Here is an 18,279-nt window from a genome sequence, read left to right as displayed (position 1 = left end):
TCAATGCTTCTCTTCCTTACACTGTGTAATGAAATCTAACCTTTATCTTAAAGCGCCTCATTTCCAGTTTGGACATGTACTTCCGCCTCTTCTCCTCCTCCACACTATCGAAAGACTTCTGATCGCATACCAGCACAAAGTCCCATTTCAATTCCTGGGAAGATATACAAACATACAGGAGTTCATGATAGTTACATAATGTACCCCCTTATTAAGAGGATATATATATATATATATATATATATACACACACACACACACACACACATTTCATCACAGGTATACCTTTCACAGTCATACAGTATTATACCCAACCTGACTGACTGGTGCTCTTTTACCTGTCAAAGCATTTGTATTTCTGTCCACTCATTCCTGAGATTTGCACAGCCAGTCTGAAGACTTGACTTGTTTTCTACTTCATTTAAAAGGGGTTTAAAAGGGTTGTAAAGGTTTGTTTTTTAATACAGCTAGTTCCCCTCCCCACCCCAGCCTGTGACTGCACATTGAGCGAAGAAGCAGCATGCTAATCAGCCAATTTCTGTCACTCTGAGCATATGAGCACTGCAGCACAGCTGATTAGCTTTTTGTGAGGTTTCTCCATTTCCCAGTCTCAGCTCTGCTAAACAGAGATTTGTAATATGTGGATACCAAGGCCCGGATTCATAAAGACTTGCGCCGATGTATCTTTATATACGCAGCGCAAGTCCACGGATGCGCCGTTGTATCTATGTGCCGTATTCACAGTACAAGATACGCCTGAATTTTGGCTTCCTACGACCGACGTAAGTCTCCTACGCTGTCGTATCTTGGGTGCATATTTCTGGGCGCTTCCATTGATTTCCGCGTCGAATATGTAAATGACCTAGATACGCCGATTCACAAACTTGCGCCCGTCTCAGTAAGCTACGCCGTTTACGTAAGGCGTACGTCCGGCATAAAGATAAACCACCAAATAGTTGGTCTAAGTCATGTTAGGGTATGGACATCAGAACTGCCGTCAGATTTTACGTAAGTCGTATGTGAATGGGGCTGGGCGTAGGTTACGTTCGCGTCTTATGAATTGAGCCGGCGTATCTTAGGGAGTAAATTCAACGTGATTCTGAGCATGCGCGCGCATGCGCCGTTCGTTCGTCGCTTCATTTACATGGGGTCACGATTCATTTTAATACAACACGCCCACTACCTGCCTACTTTGAATTAGGCAGGCTTACGCCGGCCCATTTACGCTACGCCGCCGTAACTTAGGGAGCAAGTGCTTTGTGAATACTGGTCTTGCCTCTCTATGTTACGTCGGCGTAGCGCATATGAGCTGCGCTACGCCCGCTCAAATATACGCCGCTCTACCTGAATCCGGCTACAAGTCTTTTTAAATGAACATATACCTGCAAGCATGTATTTTATTTTTATTTTTTTTCATACCTGAAGCTTAGCTTTTAAAAACCACCCATTAGATCACTATGATCCTTCTTGATTACCAGCCTACTCCAGAAGAGGTTACTGCACTCCCTGATTTATTAGATTATCAGGGATCAGGAGTACAGCTTGGATTAATGTTTATTGTTACAAACGTAATCATATAAAGATAAGAACGTTTTTTGAAAGTGAAAAATCGGATTACTTTCCTATAGGTTGTCCTGATACCACAGCACAAGTACTGATACTTTGTTTTTATGTCCTGTGACAGTGACACTAATATGCAGAACTGATGACGCGTGAACCATGTCAGTAGTTTTTTTTTTTTTTACTATTTTAATTTTTTAAATTTTTTGTTATGTTTTCTTGTGAGGATTTGTGAGGTCAGGCACTGATGTGGATGACAAGGCCTGGCTCACAGTCTCAGCTTTAATTCATCCCAATGGTGTTCTAAATCAGGTTGAGGTGCAGGCCAGTCAAGTTCCTCCACCCAAACTCGCTCATCCATGTCTTTATGGACCTTGCTTTGTTGCACAGTCATGTTGGAACAGAAAGGGGCCATCCCCAAACTGGTAACACAAAGTTGGGAGCATGAAATTGTCCACAATGTCATGGTATGCTGCCGTCTTAAGAGTTCCCTTCACTGGAACTAAGGGAACCCCTGAGAAACAAACGCCACACCATAATCTCCACTAAATGATTTGGAGCAGTGCACAAAGCAAGGTCCATAAAAACATGGAGGAGGGAGTTTGGGCTTGAGGAACTTGGACTGGCCTGCACAGAGTCCTGGTCTCAACCCGATAGAACACCTTTGGCATGAACTTGAGTCGAGACTACGGGCCAGGCCTTCTCGTCCACATCAGTGCCTGACCTCACAAATGCGCTTCTGGAAGAATGGTCAAACATTCCCATAGACACACTCCTAAACCTTGTGGACGGCCTTCCCAGAAGAGTTGAAGCTGTTATAACTGCAAAGGGTGGGCCAACTCAATATTGAACCCTATGGACTAGGGCATTAAAGTTAGTGTGTGTGTAAGTGTAAAGGCAGGCGTCCAAATGTTTGTATAGTGTAGTATGAACACACACACACACACACACAATATTATATATATATATATATATATATATATATATATATATATATATATATATATATATTTTTTTTTATTACACTTGCACACAGTTTGTGAAGAAACTCTGCAGTTAGGTTGTTCCAAACATCTTGGAGAACCAACCATAGATCTTCTGTAGATGTAGGTTGCCTCAAATCCTTCTATCTCTTCATGACATCCCAGACAGACTCAATGTTAAAGTGGAGGTTCACCCGAAAACTTAATTTTTAACATTAGATTGAGGCTCATTTTGTCTAAGGGAACCGGGTATTTTTTTTTAAATCAAAGCAGTACTTACCGTTTTAGAGAGCGATCTTCTCCGCCGCTTCCGGGTATGGGCTGCAGGACTGGGCGTTCCTATTTGATTGACAGGCTTCCGACAGGCTTCCGACGGTCGCATACATCGCGTCACGATTTTCCGAAAGTAGCCGAACATCGGTGCGAAGGCGCCGTATAGAGCCGCACCGACGGTCGGCTTCTTTCGGCTACTCGTGACACGATGTATGCGACCGTCGGAAGCCTGTCAATCAAATAGGAACGCCCAGTCCCGAAGACCATACCCGGAAGCGGCGGAGAAGATCGCTCTCTAAAACGGTAAGTACTGCTTTGATTTAAAAAAAACTACCCGATTCCCCTTGACAAAATGAGCATCAATCTAATGTTAAAAAAATGTTTTCGGGTGAACTCCCGCTTTAAGATCAGGTCTCTGTCTGGGGTCTTCCTGCTGCAGAATAAATTTGGGGCCAATCACACACACATCTCTCCGATGGTGTGGCATGGTGGATAAGTCTCTGCCTGTATTTCTCAGCAACAAGGACACCATTGATTCAGACCAAATCAACTACATTTGTAGAAATGCAGCCCCAAACTCGCAAAGAATCTCCACCACAGTCACTTTTGATTGCAGACGCTCATTATTGTAACGCTCTCCAGCCCTTCAGGGAACAAACTGCCTTTTGCTACAGACAGATATTTAAAATTTTGACTCATTGGTCCAGGAGCACCTGTTATAATTTTTCTGCCCCCCAGTTCCTATGTTTTTGTGCATAGATGAGGACGTCCTTCCACACACAGATCACGGTTCTCTCAGGGGAGAGGAGACAGATCGTGTGTTCATACTAAGTATGAACACCGATCTCTCTCTCCTCCTAGTCAATCCCACCCCCCTCCCATAGTTAGAACCAGAGCCACTACAAGGGGTGGGCGGGAGGGGAAGTTTCCCTGGAGTGGGTTGTTAGTAGGCATAAGTGTATCATTATCCTATGCCGAGCATCATTAAATGGCGGCCCGCGTCCAGCCCGAGCTGCTGCTCTTTCTGGACCGCCGCGATCGTGCCATTTAATCGCCGCTATTGTCCCCAGCTCCTCTGCTATTATTAGCAGAGTAGAGAGGAGCGGGAGGTGGGACAATTCTGCTCTGGGGGCAGGACCAGCACTGCGTGGAGAGCGGTAACTGCATGTCACATTAATAGGGAGGTGATTGGCTGCTAGGAGGCAGTCCTAGCAGCCAATCACCAGTTCGCTAATAGGAAAAGTCGACCCGGCAGCTCCCATGCCCCACCCAGTGCTGCTGTGCCTTCAGTTTAGGATTGTCCCGCCTCTGTGGGGGAGGGTCATGTAAAGGGCAAAATACTGTGTGTGGGGGGTGACATGTGAAGGGGCAATACTGTGTGGGGTGACATGTTTGAATGTAGAAACTACAAGTTTTGTCCACCACTGCGGCAGACTTGCAGTTTAAATTAACTGCAAGCACGCTGATCAGCACACCCATATTTCATATTTCATTCACACTGCCTACAGCTCTGCAATGGCAGCCTGTACAGAGGTATGGGCACAGAGTTTTAGGCAGTGTGTGCAGGAGCCCGGCGTTGCACAAGCAGTCTGCTGATCATGGATGCAATACTTTGTAGGCTACCGTTTAACAAAATAATAAATGCAATTTTTTTACTGGCATAAATATATGCATATATAATATATGCACATATTTTTGCCAGTAAAAAAATTTGCCTTTCTACAAACACATTTGTTGCATTATTGTTTCAGAGTGCCTCCAATAAAAATACATATACTGGCAATTAAAATGTGTGAGTGAACTGTTTCTACCGCATTAAACCTAATTGAATTTGTATTGTTTTACGTATATTCTTGTTTTGAAAACGACATTGATTCTTTCTTAAATACAGGCTGGGGGGGGGGGGCTGCAGTTTGCCATCTTCGCCCTGGGCACCATGTCCTGGCCAGCACTGGTTAGAACACTTTGAGGGAACACAGTTAACCCCATGATCGCCCCCTAGTGTTAGCTCCTTCCCTGCCAGTGACATTTATACAATAATCAGTGCATTATACTAATCGCTGTATAAATTGTCACTGCTCCAAAAAATGTGTCAAAAGTGTCCGATCTGTCCGCCGCAATAATAGGGCAGATCTATGCAACCTCTTTTGACTGCAGCGTGAGATATTATAAAGATATAAACATTACTCTCAGTGATACATTACTGGCCTGCAGCCTTTACAGAGTAGTACTTTGCAACAACAGATACATGTTCTCAAACAGTCTCCATAACAAAGCAGAAGAAACACAATGAAAAGGAGATGGACAATTTAAGATAAGTAATAACATGAACATCTGAATACTGCAGAAGACAAACCGATAGGATAACTAAAAGACGTACGAGAGCAGTTATGAGTACAATTCACTGAGCAAAATGATAAAAAAAAAAAAAAAAACGCAACACTTTTGCGTTTGCCCCTTTTTATCATGAGCTGACCTCAAAGAGCTACAACTTTTTCTATGTACACAAACGGCCCATTTCTCTCAAATATTGTTCACAAATCTGTGTTAGTGAGCACTTCTCCTTTGCCGAGATAATCCATCCACCTCACAGGTGTAGCATATCTAGATGCTGATTAGACTAAGGTGACCAGATTTTTTAAATGAAATCCAGGGACAGTCTGTCAAATCTTACTCTCCGGGCCCCGGCTACTAATGGGTGGGGAGCGGAGGAAGATCTCTCCACCAGGGAAGGCAAGGAGATAAGCAGGCAGGCGACTGACCAGGACTTGAGTCAAGGCAGAAGAACATGCGAGCGGAGCTGAATGGGTATGCACCCTAAACGGAAGAAATATTCCCTCCGCTCCGACCAGCACGTGATCATCAGAAAGGGGCACAGATAATGAAAAAAAAAAAATACACCCCCCGAAGTTAGTAGGAGTGGCGTGTGATATTCTGAATTTTTATTTTTAATTTTGCGCTAACAGTCTTTGAAATTGCCTCAGCCAATGTTCAAATTCAATCCAGGGACAGATTTGGTCCGGGGACAGTGTCCTCAATATGGGGACTGTCTCCGGAAACGGGGGATGTCTGGTCACCCTGGTTTAGACAGAATGATTATTGCACAGGTGTGCCTTAGGCTCCATTCACATCTAGGCGGACGAAATCGCGGCGTTTTGTCCCGCGAATTGCGGCGGCAAATAGTGGCGTTTTGTACCGCGATTTGTGGCGACAAAACGCCACGATTGTCCGCCTAGATGTGCCCCTAGGATGTGCCCCTCTATGGAGATGGTCCCCGAACGCCGAAAGCCGCCTGAAAAAAAGGTCCGGGACCTTTTTTCAGGCGGCAGGCGACAGGCGTCCGGCGTTCGGCGTGGAGATGTGAACCATCTCCATAGAGGGCAATGTGTTTCCAGCCCTCTGGCGGCAGCGGCGTCACACTACAGGCGACAAAACGCCTAGGTGTGAATGGGGACTTAGGCTGGCTACAATAAAAGAGCACTCTAAAATGTACAATTTTACTGTATTGGGGGGTGGGTGTGGGGCGGGGACGTCAGAAAACCAGTCAGTATCTGGTGTGACCATTATTTGCCTCACGCAGTGCAGTATATCTCCTTTGCATAGAGTTGATCAGATTGTTGATTGTGGCCTGTGGAATGTTGGTCCATTTTTCTTCAATGACAGTGCGAAGTTGCTGGATATTGGCAGGAATTGGAACACACTGTTGTATATGCCGACCCAGAGAATCCCAAACATGCTCAATGGGTGACATGTCCGTGAGTATGCTGGCCATGCAAGAACTGGGATGTTTTCAGCTTCCAGGAATTGTATACAGATCCTCGCAACATGGGGCCATGCCTTATGCTGCAACATGAGAGGTGATGGTCGTGGATGAATGGCACAACAATGGGCCTCAGGATCTTGTCACGGTATCTCTGTGCATTCAAAATGCCATCAATAAAATGCACCTGTGTTCATTGTCCATAGCATACGCCTGCCCATACCATAACCATACCGCCACCATGGGCCACTTGATCCACAACGTTCACATCAGCAAACCGCTCACCCACACGGCGTCATACGCCCTGTCTGCCATCTGCCACATACAGTGAAAACCGTGATTCATCCGTAAAAAGAACACCTCTCCAAAGTGCCAGACGCCATCGATTGTGAGCCCACTCAAGTCCGTTACGACGACAAACTGCAGTCAGGTCGAGACCCTGATGAGGATGACAAGCATGCAGATAAGCTTCCCTGAGATGGTTTCTCCTGAGAGTTTGTGCAGAAATTCTTTGGTTATGCAAACCGATTGTTGTTGAAGCAGCTGTCCAGGTGGCTGGTCTCAGACGATCTTGGAGGTGAAGACGCTGGATGTGGAGGTCCTGGGCTGGTGTGGTTATACGTGGTCTGCGGTTGAGAGGCCGGTTGGATGTACTGCCAAAATTCTCTAAATTCTAATTCTAGTTCCTGCACTACTTTTGCCGATTTCAGGTGCGATTTCAATAGACATCTGGTGTATGAAGCCACACAGATGTCTATCAAGTAGCACCTGAAATCGCACTGACCTTGCTACTTTGAAATTGCGCTACTTCAAGTGACTACTTTCAAAGTAGCATCAATGTGAACCAGGGCTTAGACAGATTTGTGAATATTTGAGAGTCATTGATCTTTAACCACTAGGGTACCGCACGCCGTCAAATGACGACGGGCGCAATACCCTATTGTTCTGACAGGACATCATATGACGTCCTGTCATTTAAAGCCTCTGGGGCGCGCACCCGTCGCGTCACTGGGAACACAATGCGCGTGCCCGGTGGCCACGATGGCCGCCGGGCACCCGCGACTGCCCAGTAACTGAGCAGGGACGTGGAGCTCTGTGTGTAAACACAGAGCTCCACGTCCTGTTAGGGAGAGAGGAGACCGATCTGTGTCCCTTGTACAAGGCACACAGATCGGTCACCTCCCCCAGTCACCCCCCTCCCCCTCTGCAGTTAGAACACTCAATAGGCTACACATTTAACCCCTTCCCCGCCCCTAGTGGTTAACCCCTTCCCTGCCAGTTACATTTATACAGTAATCAATGCATATTTATAGCACTGTTCACTGTATAAATGTGAATGGTCCCAAAAATGTGTCAAAAGAGTCCGATGAGTCCGCTATAATGTTGCAGTCCCGAAAAAAAAAAACGCAGATCGCCGCCATTCCTAGTAAAAAAAAAAATCATTATGTCCCCTATTTTGTAGGCAATATAACTTTTGCGCAAACCAGGTTATTGCAATTTTTTTTTTTTTTACCAAAAATATGTAGAATAATACGTATCGGCCTAAACTGAGAATTTTTTTTTTTTTTTTTATAAAAAAAAAAATGGGATATTTATTATAGCAAAAAGTAAAAAATACTGTGTTTTTTTTTCCAAAATTTACGCTTTTTTTATTTATAGCCCAAAAAATAAAAACCGCACAGGCGATCAAATACCACCAAAAGAAAGCTCTATTTGTGGGGAAAAAAAGGACGTCAATTTTGTTTGGGAGCCACGTCGCACGACCACGCAATTGTCAGTTAAAGCGACGCAGTGCCGGAAGCTAAAATCTCGTCTGGGCAGGAAGGGGGTGTATGTGCACAGTAGGCAAGTGGTTAAGTTCAGCTCAACGTTAAATTTGGGCAAAATAAAAGTGTTGTGTTTATAATTATTTTGCTCAAGTTTAGATGGAGGTTTTCATTACACTTGGCTTATTTGAAAAAACATTTCATTAAAATTTAAGATGTAGCCCTAGGACTATCAAATACGGGATAGCGATGCACTCACGACATGGGCTAATGGATCCAGGAGAAGGTTCTCTCGCCAGGGAGTTCCAGGTTCCTGGAAAATAAAGAGGTTAAATATTAACCATCTGCACATCAGTATTCATCTAACAATGTATTTATATACAGTATATATTGTGGAGGCCACACAGAAGCTCAAGCATTGTCCACATACCACCCTGACAAGTGATCTTCACATAAACTTAAATGGGGAAAAATATTTATATAATAATAATAATAATAATAATAATTTGAGAGAGGCCTACTTCGCCCTGCATGAGGGGTTACCTTTTGTGCAGAGCGCGCTCATCAATGCCCGGGACCAGTCAGAGACTTTGGTCATGTGAAAAGTCTAACATTAAAGGCAGTTCTCGACTTAGAGTTGAACCTTCACTCTGTGCAGTAATAAACTGCAGAATTTATTTGAAAAAGGGACTTGTCCCATGCCAGTACAAACTGTGACTTGGTAGATGTTGCATTAGGAGGGACGTGCTGAGCCTACGCCACTCCACGAGTCCAGTGTACCTCTTTTACCTCACTCTCAGTAACAGAATGAGGTCCCGCTATGCACTTATAAACTCCTTTACTACCTGTACCTCATGACCAGACCATAAATCTTCGTAATGCAAGATCGGATCTGGTTGCTTTTGGATATCGACTGCTGGGGGGCTAGATAATGACCGCCTTGCTACTGGAGGACCTGTTATCTTACCAGGTACCACCTCTAATGACTGCCTGCTTGTAGCTTGCTTCTTCACTTGGTTACCCATAGAAACTACACTCCTCTTATTTCCTTGCCAAGTTAATCCTTTGTAGTTGTAATAATTCATACCCCGTAGTGCTTTACAGACGCTGGTTCTTCAGATATGCCAAACACTACATGCACCTCTTTGAATAACATCAGACCAGGCTCTGAAAGGTTAATATGATTTTATTGAAGTATAGCATAGCAGTTCAATATGAACAATGTCCTTCCCCCTAACTATTGTAGTGTGGCTGCCCAGGCATATCTCTGTTAGGCAAGAGTCCATTATGGCATTATCCATGGCTTGGATGTCTCAGAAAGTCCTGGGGTCTTCAGCAGACATCCTGGTACCACAAGCAGGACCAACCAATTCAGCCAAGAAGATGCGTGGACCTCAGCCTTCCCCCTTTTTAGGTCACAGATAGGCTGGCTAGACCAAAAAGCCTGGGGACAGAGCTTGCAACAATTAACTCTTACCCCCAGCCTGGGCCAACCACCATCTCACTAGTACCAATGCATTTCAACCTGCCTGCAAGATGGTGCAAAGGGAAATTGCTAAAAAAAGGCCTGACGGTTGTCCGATTAGCAGAGGCACCCGGAGTAAGGTGTTTAAGAATAGGTTGGAGTCATCTGTTTTGTATAAATAAAGTTTCTTGATTTCATCAAATAAATTGTGTTTCATGGCTTAAGTTGCAACTTCAGTTCAAGGTGATAACAATGATGGTGATTGCAGCGCAGTAATGTCATTTGGAGGGGGTGGATTTCGGGAGATCGTGGTTATCGGAACTGAAGAAGTGGCAATTTAAGCCACAAAACGTTTTGGTGAAATAAAGACATTTTAACAGATGGCTCCCATCGTTTCTTAGACACTTAAAGGGGTTGTAAAGGTTTTTTTTTTTTTTTTCTAAATGGGTTCCTTTAAGCTAGTGCATTGTTGGTCCACCAACCTTTTCCTTCGATTTCCCTTCTACCGTATTTATCGGCGTATAACATGCACCCTAACTTTAAAAGGGAAGTTTCAGGAAAAAATGTTCCACGGCCCCCTGCGTATAACACGCAGGCACAGTTCACCCACTATTTTCAGGGTAAAAAAGTGGAGTGTTACATGCCAATAAATACAGTAAATGTTTTTTTTCTTTGTTTGAATTTCTCACTTCCTGTTCCTCCTCAGTAAGCTGTTCTGGCTGACTAACCCCCAGCCAGAACAGCTCGAATGATGGGGGCAAGCTTACTGAGGAGAAAGAGTAAGTGAGAAATTCAGACAAAAGGAAAAAAAAAACATTTAGAAGGGAAGGGAAAGGTAAGTGAACCAACAATGCACTAGCTTAAAGGAACCAATTTAGAAAATAAAAAACAAACCTTTACAACCCCTCAACTCTGGGAACCTCTGCTGATCGGAAAACTAACAGGCCTTTTTGCAAACACCCTTTGCACGGATTCCTTGCTCTCATCTGAAAATTCCACAGAGGACCCAGATGGGGAACTCCTATGGAATAGAGCAGTGGTCTCCAAACTGAGGCCCAAGGGCCGGATATGGTCCTTTTTATTTCCCATATCTGGCCCTTGGGGCACTATTGCACCAACTGACCCCACTGATGGAGCACCATTACCCCTATTGACACCATTCATTTAATTGAGGTCAATAATGGTGCACTATTCTTCCCATTAAAACCAATGATGGCGCACTGATGCCGGGGTATTTTTTACTCCCCTGTCCACAGTCCGGTCCCCATAAAACATGAAGGACAGTAAACTGGCCCTTTGCTTTGAAAGTTTGGAGACCCCTGGCATAGAGAGCGACCATCTCAACCTTGTGTGGAGAAAGGTTTTCTCCATCCAATCACTCGGAAGGTTGTGCATTCCGACCCCATTGGTTGACCACAGCAATAACAGTTGCAAGTTATTTTATATTTTTTACCTTTCCACTTCGAGATACTTTTATAGTCATATACCTTCTTTAAGGCCTCGTACACACGACCGAACAGGTCTGCTGAAACTGGTCCGCGGACCAGTTTCCGCGGACATGTCCGACCGTGTGTAGGGCCTACCGGACCGGATTCCTGGGCTAGCGAACAGGTTTCCAGCGAACAAAAGTTTCTTAGCATGCTAAGAAACTTGTCCGCTGGAACCATGCCCATCGGACATGTCCGATGGTCAGTATGACTCATCGGACATGTCCGCTGGTTATGACGTATAACCAGCGGCCCTAAATCCGGCGCATGCGTCAAATTGATTTGACGCATGCGTGGAAGCATTGAACTTCCGCGTCAGAGAACGTCGGTGTCGTATACGTCACCGCGTTTTCTGTCCGCAGGGATTTTGGTCTGATGGTGTGTACACACATCAGACCAAAACCTCCCAGCAGACATGTCCGATGAAAACGGTCCGCGGACCGTTTTCATCGGACATGTCTGGCCGTGTGTACAAGGCCTTAGGCATCCCAACTGCTATCATAACAATTTACTACACTATAAGGGCTCTCCAGCCTCTCTCTTTTCATTTATTTTCTAGTGGACTTTCTGAGCTATACCAGGGCTCTCTAGACAGCTCTTTAGTACTGTACCCGTCTGACACTGTGGCCACCACACCTTAGACCAGACTTTATCTACCCTTTTATCCAAGAGGAACCCTTGATGTAAAATCTCAGACCTTGGGGAACCCCTTTCTAAAACCAATTTGTTGGAGATTAGTGGGAAAAATTACTCATTTGCCATGGTGGACATAATGTCCCCCTTATAGAGAGCTCAAAAGACCATTAGTGTTATTAGCATGAGCTTCAAAATTATGCAAGCGCTATCAAATGGGAAGTCAATCAGCAACAGCTCAAAGAAACCCTAGTTGAGAAATTATACCTTAGGGGCTTGTTCTCTTAAAATTTCCAAGTGTAATCAAGCAGGTGCTCTCGATCCGATCTGACAGCACTGCATTTGGGAGCCAGTCCTTTGGCACAGGGTTACCAAGGAGTAGTATGGATGAAGAGCGGTGAAAGTGGCCCTCAGAGTTGGTGTAGGTGGACACCAGTATGGGAGAAGCTTTACAATGAGCAGTTTATAAAGCTGGCCAAAGACGGTGCAATTTTCTTTCCTGCACTTACAGGTCAATACCTTCATGAGTCAGTGTTGATGGGGGAATCCCACCCGCAGGCGGTATACAATCAGCCTGCCCATACATGGTTCAAACCATCTATGGCCGTCTTTAGCCATTCTGGACATCTCTGCAGATCTTCTTTCAGGTAGAAGAAGGTTAATTAGATTACAGATGTCAGAGGACACATTGTGCCAGATACCCCTGTAGACCTAGGTGCAATTCCTACAGTCTTCAAAAAGGTTAAGTTGGCCATACACCAGTACAATTTAATTTGAAAAATGTTCATTTTTGAAACATACATTCAATAGTTCAGAATTTGTTTTACATATTGTAATGAAACCTTTTTAATACATCTGAGATTTTATTGAACTAGCAGGTCTGGATGAAATTTCAAGGGCTTTTCAAACTAAATTAATTGACAAAAAAATAAATAAATAAACAAAACACACAACAGGATGATTTTACTACAAAATGTTTGAGCGAAAATATAACTTTGCATGGCCAGCTTAGGGTTAACACTAACCTTTTGCCACCAATATCCCTAGGAGCCTGAAAGCAGGTTCTTCCAAAAAGGTTTGTGGGAAGTTTTCCTCTGCTGTGTTAATGCTCTGAGGTTAATCAGATCAACCATGTTTATGTGTCAAAGAGAATTGTTACAATGTAGAATTGTCCTTAGGTTGACCTGCTGAGCTGGTGGTTCCTGAGGAGAAGGGAGGGGTAACACTGCTGGTCAGGTTTTCCCGCTCTTTTCAGGAAGGTATCTGCCTGCTGCAGGCAATACCATATAAATAGGGACTCATTAGTCCGCTCTGGGGTGGGGCGCTCGCCTGAAGAAACATTGGCAAATGTAGCCGTTATGCTGTCCCTCCCTAGCGGTTGGTTCCCCCTAAAGTAGCTTGGACTGAACCCGGGGACCCCATGTACCTTGCCCCATGGCACAGGAGAGTGGAGGCCATAGGTGTGCACACCTTTTGAGAAAGCTGCCTTAGACGGATATCACATAAACGGGTGTCCCCATTGGGAGATTTACCTCACCGCCTGTTTCACTTAGACCCCTTTCACACTGGGGTGCTTTTCAGGCGCTTTAGCGCTGGAAATGGCCTCTGCAAAGTGCTCTTTGGGGCTGTTTGGTAGCGCTGTATTTGGCACTCCCAAAATGCCCTGCCCATTGGAATCAATGAAAAGCGCTTCAGGAGCAGTGCCACACTAGAGTTTTTAACCCCTCCTTTGGGGTTAAAAGCGCCCCGCTAGCAGCCGAAAAGCACCACTTAAACAAGCGATGCTTTAGCGCTAACGCGGCCCCAGTGTGAAAGGGATCTTAATCTCTAAAATGTTGGATCTCTCATCACTTTCTACTTTAGACACAATGGTCACCAGGACAAATACAGAGGCTAAATCTCCCAAATAGACAGCAATCAAACCTGGGAGGGGTTTTAATAATACCTCACCGTATGCAAAAAAGCTGATCCTATATCTAGCACCCCCCCCCCCCCCCCCCCCCCCCCAGTAAAATGTTAAAGCTCCCTGCATCCTTCAATATCTTTGTCACTACTGTGTACCCCTCTCCACAACTGCACCCCTTACATTACACAGCACCCCACAGCTCTGGACCCCTTTACATTACACAGCACCCTGCACCTCTGGACCCCATTACATTACACAGCACACTGCATCACTGGATCCCTTTACATTACACAGACTCTGCATCTCTGGACCCCTTTACATTACACAGCAGCTTGGACCTAAGGACCTTTTTACATTACACAGCCCTTGTACCTCTGGACCCCTTTACATTACACAGCCCCCCACAGCTCTAGACACCTGTATGTTACACAGACACCCCCTAACAGTTTTGGACCCCCTGCATGTTACACAGACCCCCCCCTACAGTGCAGACCCCTCCCCCTACAGACCCACCCCTACAGTGCAGGCCCCCTACAATACAGACCCATCCCTACAGTGCAGACCCCCCTACAGACCTCCCCCTTACAATACAGACCCACCCCTACAGTGCAGACCGCCCCTACAATACAGAAGCCCCCCCTACAATAGAGAACCCCCCTACAATAGAGACACACCGCTACAATGCAGAACCCCCCCATCCTTTCAGAGCCATAATGCCCCAGGCTCAGATGATCAGCACTTTGCTCGGCTGCGTGACTGAGACAGTCACAGGCAGCCGAGACTTATCAGAGCCGCGGCACTGCCACAGAGAAGGGAATCATTGAGGCCAGGTCCCGGGTGTGCCGGCCGGGTATCATTCGGGTGCGGCTTGCACCCCCCCTGCAAAGCCAGGCTTCAGCCTGCTCTGTGTGTAATCTAGACTGCCGCTGCCTCCCTGTCACCGCGCCATGCTGCCCGGCGCCCACTAAGTCCTCTTCACACGCGGAGGGGGGGGCGCCAGCCTAACACCCCCCAGTGTGTGGCACCTGGTGCAGCACGCCCCCCTGCCCCCTACTTAGTACGCCACTGCTTGCAAACCTGAGGACGGGTGTTGAGAACCACTGCAGTGTAGCCGTCATAGGCTAGGGCAGACTTCAGCTGGATGGGACTGAACGCTGTATTGAGTGGTACTGACATTAAGGGCCCTTTCACACGGGTGGACCCGTCAGTTTTTTAGGCGGACCTGAATGTGCGCTCCGTCGTCATCCGATCCCCCATAGGACAGAGCGGCGCTCTGACAGGTCGGTCCCTAAACAGTGTGCAGAGACAGACCTGTCATCTGCCTGCTCAGCTGGGATCGACAGCGATCCCCGCGGAGCCCGCACACGGATAGCCTCGTGTGAAATTGCCCTAAGAGCCCTATGCATTAAGGGATGTAATGGCCATAAAGCAGAAGATCTGCGCTTCGGGCCTCGAACCCTAAACGCATAGAGTCCTACATACAGGTACCACAGATTACAGCTTTCAGACCTGTCCAGCTGCTTCCTTCCATAGCCTTTGACAGGCTGCAGACAGCTGGGCTAGACACTGCACCTGCCACTCCCTGGAGCACTATACACAGCAGCTAGATGCCTCTGCATGCAAGGGACCTGAAACTAAAAACATTACATTTGGGAGTACTGACCTTTTATATGCAACGAGAGTACAACTGAATAAAGAGAAATTCTGCTCACTTTTAACCAGCTGTAAAATCAAAGGGACCACTTTATGCCACCGTTCACACCGGTGCAACTTGTAATGCGATTTTTGATAGTTTTCAATTTGCATGACAAGTCACAACCTATTTGTGCCTATGGATCCGTTCAAATTGGTGCGACTCTGACTTGCACTGATTTGAAAAAGGTTCCTGCATTATTTTTGCCGATTTCATGTGCGACTGCCATTGAAATCTGTGCAGGAAAAAAAAAAAAATAGCACTGTCCTGCACATATTTCAGGACGGGGGGGGGGGGGGGGGGGGTGTGCTTAAATATAAAAAAAAAGTGTTCTCATTGAAATAAATGCTAAAATAAATGTCATACCTCCCAACTTTTTGAGATGGAGACGAGGGATACCTATAAGCAAAAGTATGCATGCATAGGACACACCCCCTTAAAGGAGATTTAAATAAAAAAAAATAAAAAAAAAGCAAGATTGGTTTAAAGTGCTTTTTTTTTTAACACTACTGGGGCAGATTCAGGTACCTTTGCGCAGTTTTTACGGAGGCGCAGGGCAACGTTTTTGCCCTGCGCCCCCGCAAATTTTCGGCGCTACCCGCGATTCACGGAGCAGTAGCTCTGTAAATTGCGTGGGCGCTCCTGCAAAATGCCCGCCGTAAGCGCGCGCGCAATTTAAATGATCCCGTAGGGGGCGGGAATCATTTCAATTAGGCGCGTTCCCGCGCCGATCGTAGAGCGCATGCTCCGTCGGGAAACTTTCCTGACGTGCATTGCGGCAAATGACGTCGCAAGGACGTCATTTGCTTCAAAGTGAACGTGAATGGTGTCCAGCGCCATTCACGATTCACTTACGCAAACTACGTAAAGTTCAAATTTCGCGACGTGGGAACGACGGGTATACGTAACATTGGCTGCCCCTGCTAATAGCAGGGGCAGCCTTACGCGAAAACGGCCGTACGCAAACAACGTAAACTGCGTACGCAGGGCTCGCGTAACGTTGTGAATCGGCGTTAGTATGCAATTTGCATACTATACGCTGAGCACAACGGGAACGCCACCTAGCGGCCATCGCAAGAATGCAGCCTAAGATATGCGGGCATAAGAGCCTTATGCCACGCATATCTTAGGCTGCAGTCAACGTAACGAGGTTCCTGAATCAGGAGCATTCGTTACGCCGGCGCAAGTAAGCAATTGCGCTGCGTAACTATGGTTACGCAGGCGCAATTGCTCTCTGAATCCGGGCCACTATTCCTAGGAGTAAACACTAAAGTTAGTGTGAAACGCGTGAGCTGTCCTAGGTTCCGTTGCTGTGATTTGTAGTGCCCGTTTCCATTGTCTTTTAAAATAAAGCTACGTTGGATTGGAGTGCGGCTGTCCTAATTATTTTTTGTTTCTAACTACTATTTCTTTATATTGGCTTTTGGAATTTAGAATTAGAAATCAGATGCAGAGGCATTGCTAGGCAGGTGTGGGGGGTGTGACCGCACCTGGGTGACACCCGTAGGTAGCAGCACGCACCTCTAACAGTGCCCGCTGACCTTGATTAGCTGTTCCTCTACTCGCGCCGCTGTGTACCTCAGTGGCGCGGACCGAAGCTGCCTCCTCCTCTGTTTACATCCAGAGAGGAGGAGGAGCCTGCGCTCGAGGGACAGAGACACAGTGTGTGTGTGTGTGTGTGTGTGTGTGTGTGTATCGCAGCGCTGTTCTGAGGTATGTAAGGGGGGCATCTATACTGCTGGGGGGGGGGTCTGTACTGAGGGGTGGTCTGCAGTTAGTGGAGGGGGTCTGTAGTGCACCAACCCTAGTGACGCCACTGATCAGATGAAAGGTTTAGCACTGAGAAACACATTTTGATAAATAAAAAGTGCATTTTATAAACATCTATATAGATCAGACCAAAAATGTGGGAGAAATGAGGAGGAATAAGGGACATTGCTTCAATTTAGGGACAGTTGGGAGCTATACTTCAACTGCAAGAAACCATTTATATCAAGGCATTTATACGCCTATTCTGAGGTTCACAACAATCCTGTGTACGGTGAGTAAGGCCCCATACACACGGGAGAATTTATCCGCGAATACGGTCCAGCGGACCGTTTCCACGGATAAATCCTCTCAAAGATATCCGCTGATTTCGATGGGATGGAGTGTACACACCATCCCATTGAAATCCGCGCGGAAATCCTCTGGCGATGACGTGTCGCGCCGTCGCCGCGATTATGACGCGGCGACGGGCGCGACGCTGTCATATAAGGAATTCCACGCATGCGTCAAATCATTACGACGCGTGCGGGGAATCCCTTTGGACGGATGGATCCGGTAAGTCTGTACAGACGAGCGGATCCATCCGTTGGAATGGATTCCAGCAGATGGATTCGTTGTGCAGCACAACAAATATTCGATCTGCTGGAATCCATCCCAGAGGAGATTTCTCCGCGGAAAGAGATCCGCTGGCGTGTACACACCATAGAATCTATCCGCAGAAACCCATTTGCTGGGATTTATCTGCGGATGGATTCTATCGTGTGTATGGGGCCTTAACTTTCACTGTAGGAAGAATGTAGAGTGGTGACAGCCTTTTCTAGGACAGGAGAAAAGAAATACCGCATAGTGACGATGCATGTCTGGACAGGTACAATGGAGAAGTATGACGCAGTTTATGTAGCGTGCGTGCGTGTGTGTGTGTGTGTGTGTGTGTGTGTGTGTGTGTGTGTGTGTGTGTGTGTAGATTTACAGGGACGGTCAAAGAA

At 46.2% G+C, this 18,279-nt stretch overlaps 1 protein-coding gene across 2 annotated transcripts in view; it reads right to left on the bottom strand.

Annotated features, from left to right (window-relative positions):
- Positions 1 to 18,279, bottom strand: part of ANO9 (anoctamin 9) — an 84,218-nt gene that overhangs the window by 50,213 nt on the left and 15,726 nt on the right. For both annotated transcript variants that reach the window (XM_040328478.1, XM_040328479.1), the window contains exons 2-3: positions 8,602 to 8,655; positions 41 to 154 (exon numbers count right to left, since the gene is read on the bottom strand). In XM_040328478.1, the coding sequence (XP_040184412.1) occupies positions 41 to 154; positions 8,602 to 8,655 (168 nt within the window). The remainder of the gene's footprint in view (positions 1 to 40; positions 155 to 8,601; positions 8,656 to 18,279) is intronic.

Source organism: Rana temporaria, chromosome 11, assembly GCF_905171775.1.
Source record: "Rana temporaria chromosome 11, aRanTem1.1, whole genome shotgun sequence".
Lineage (NCBI taxonomy): Eukaryota > Metazoa > Chordata > Amphibia > Anura > Ranidae > Rana > Rana temporaria.
This window is presented reverse-complemented; position numbering and strand designations above follow the sequence as displayed.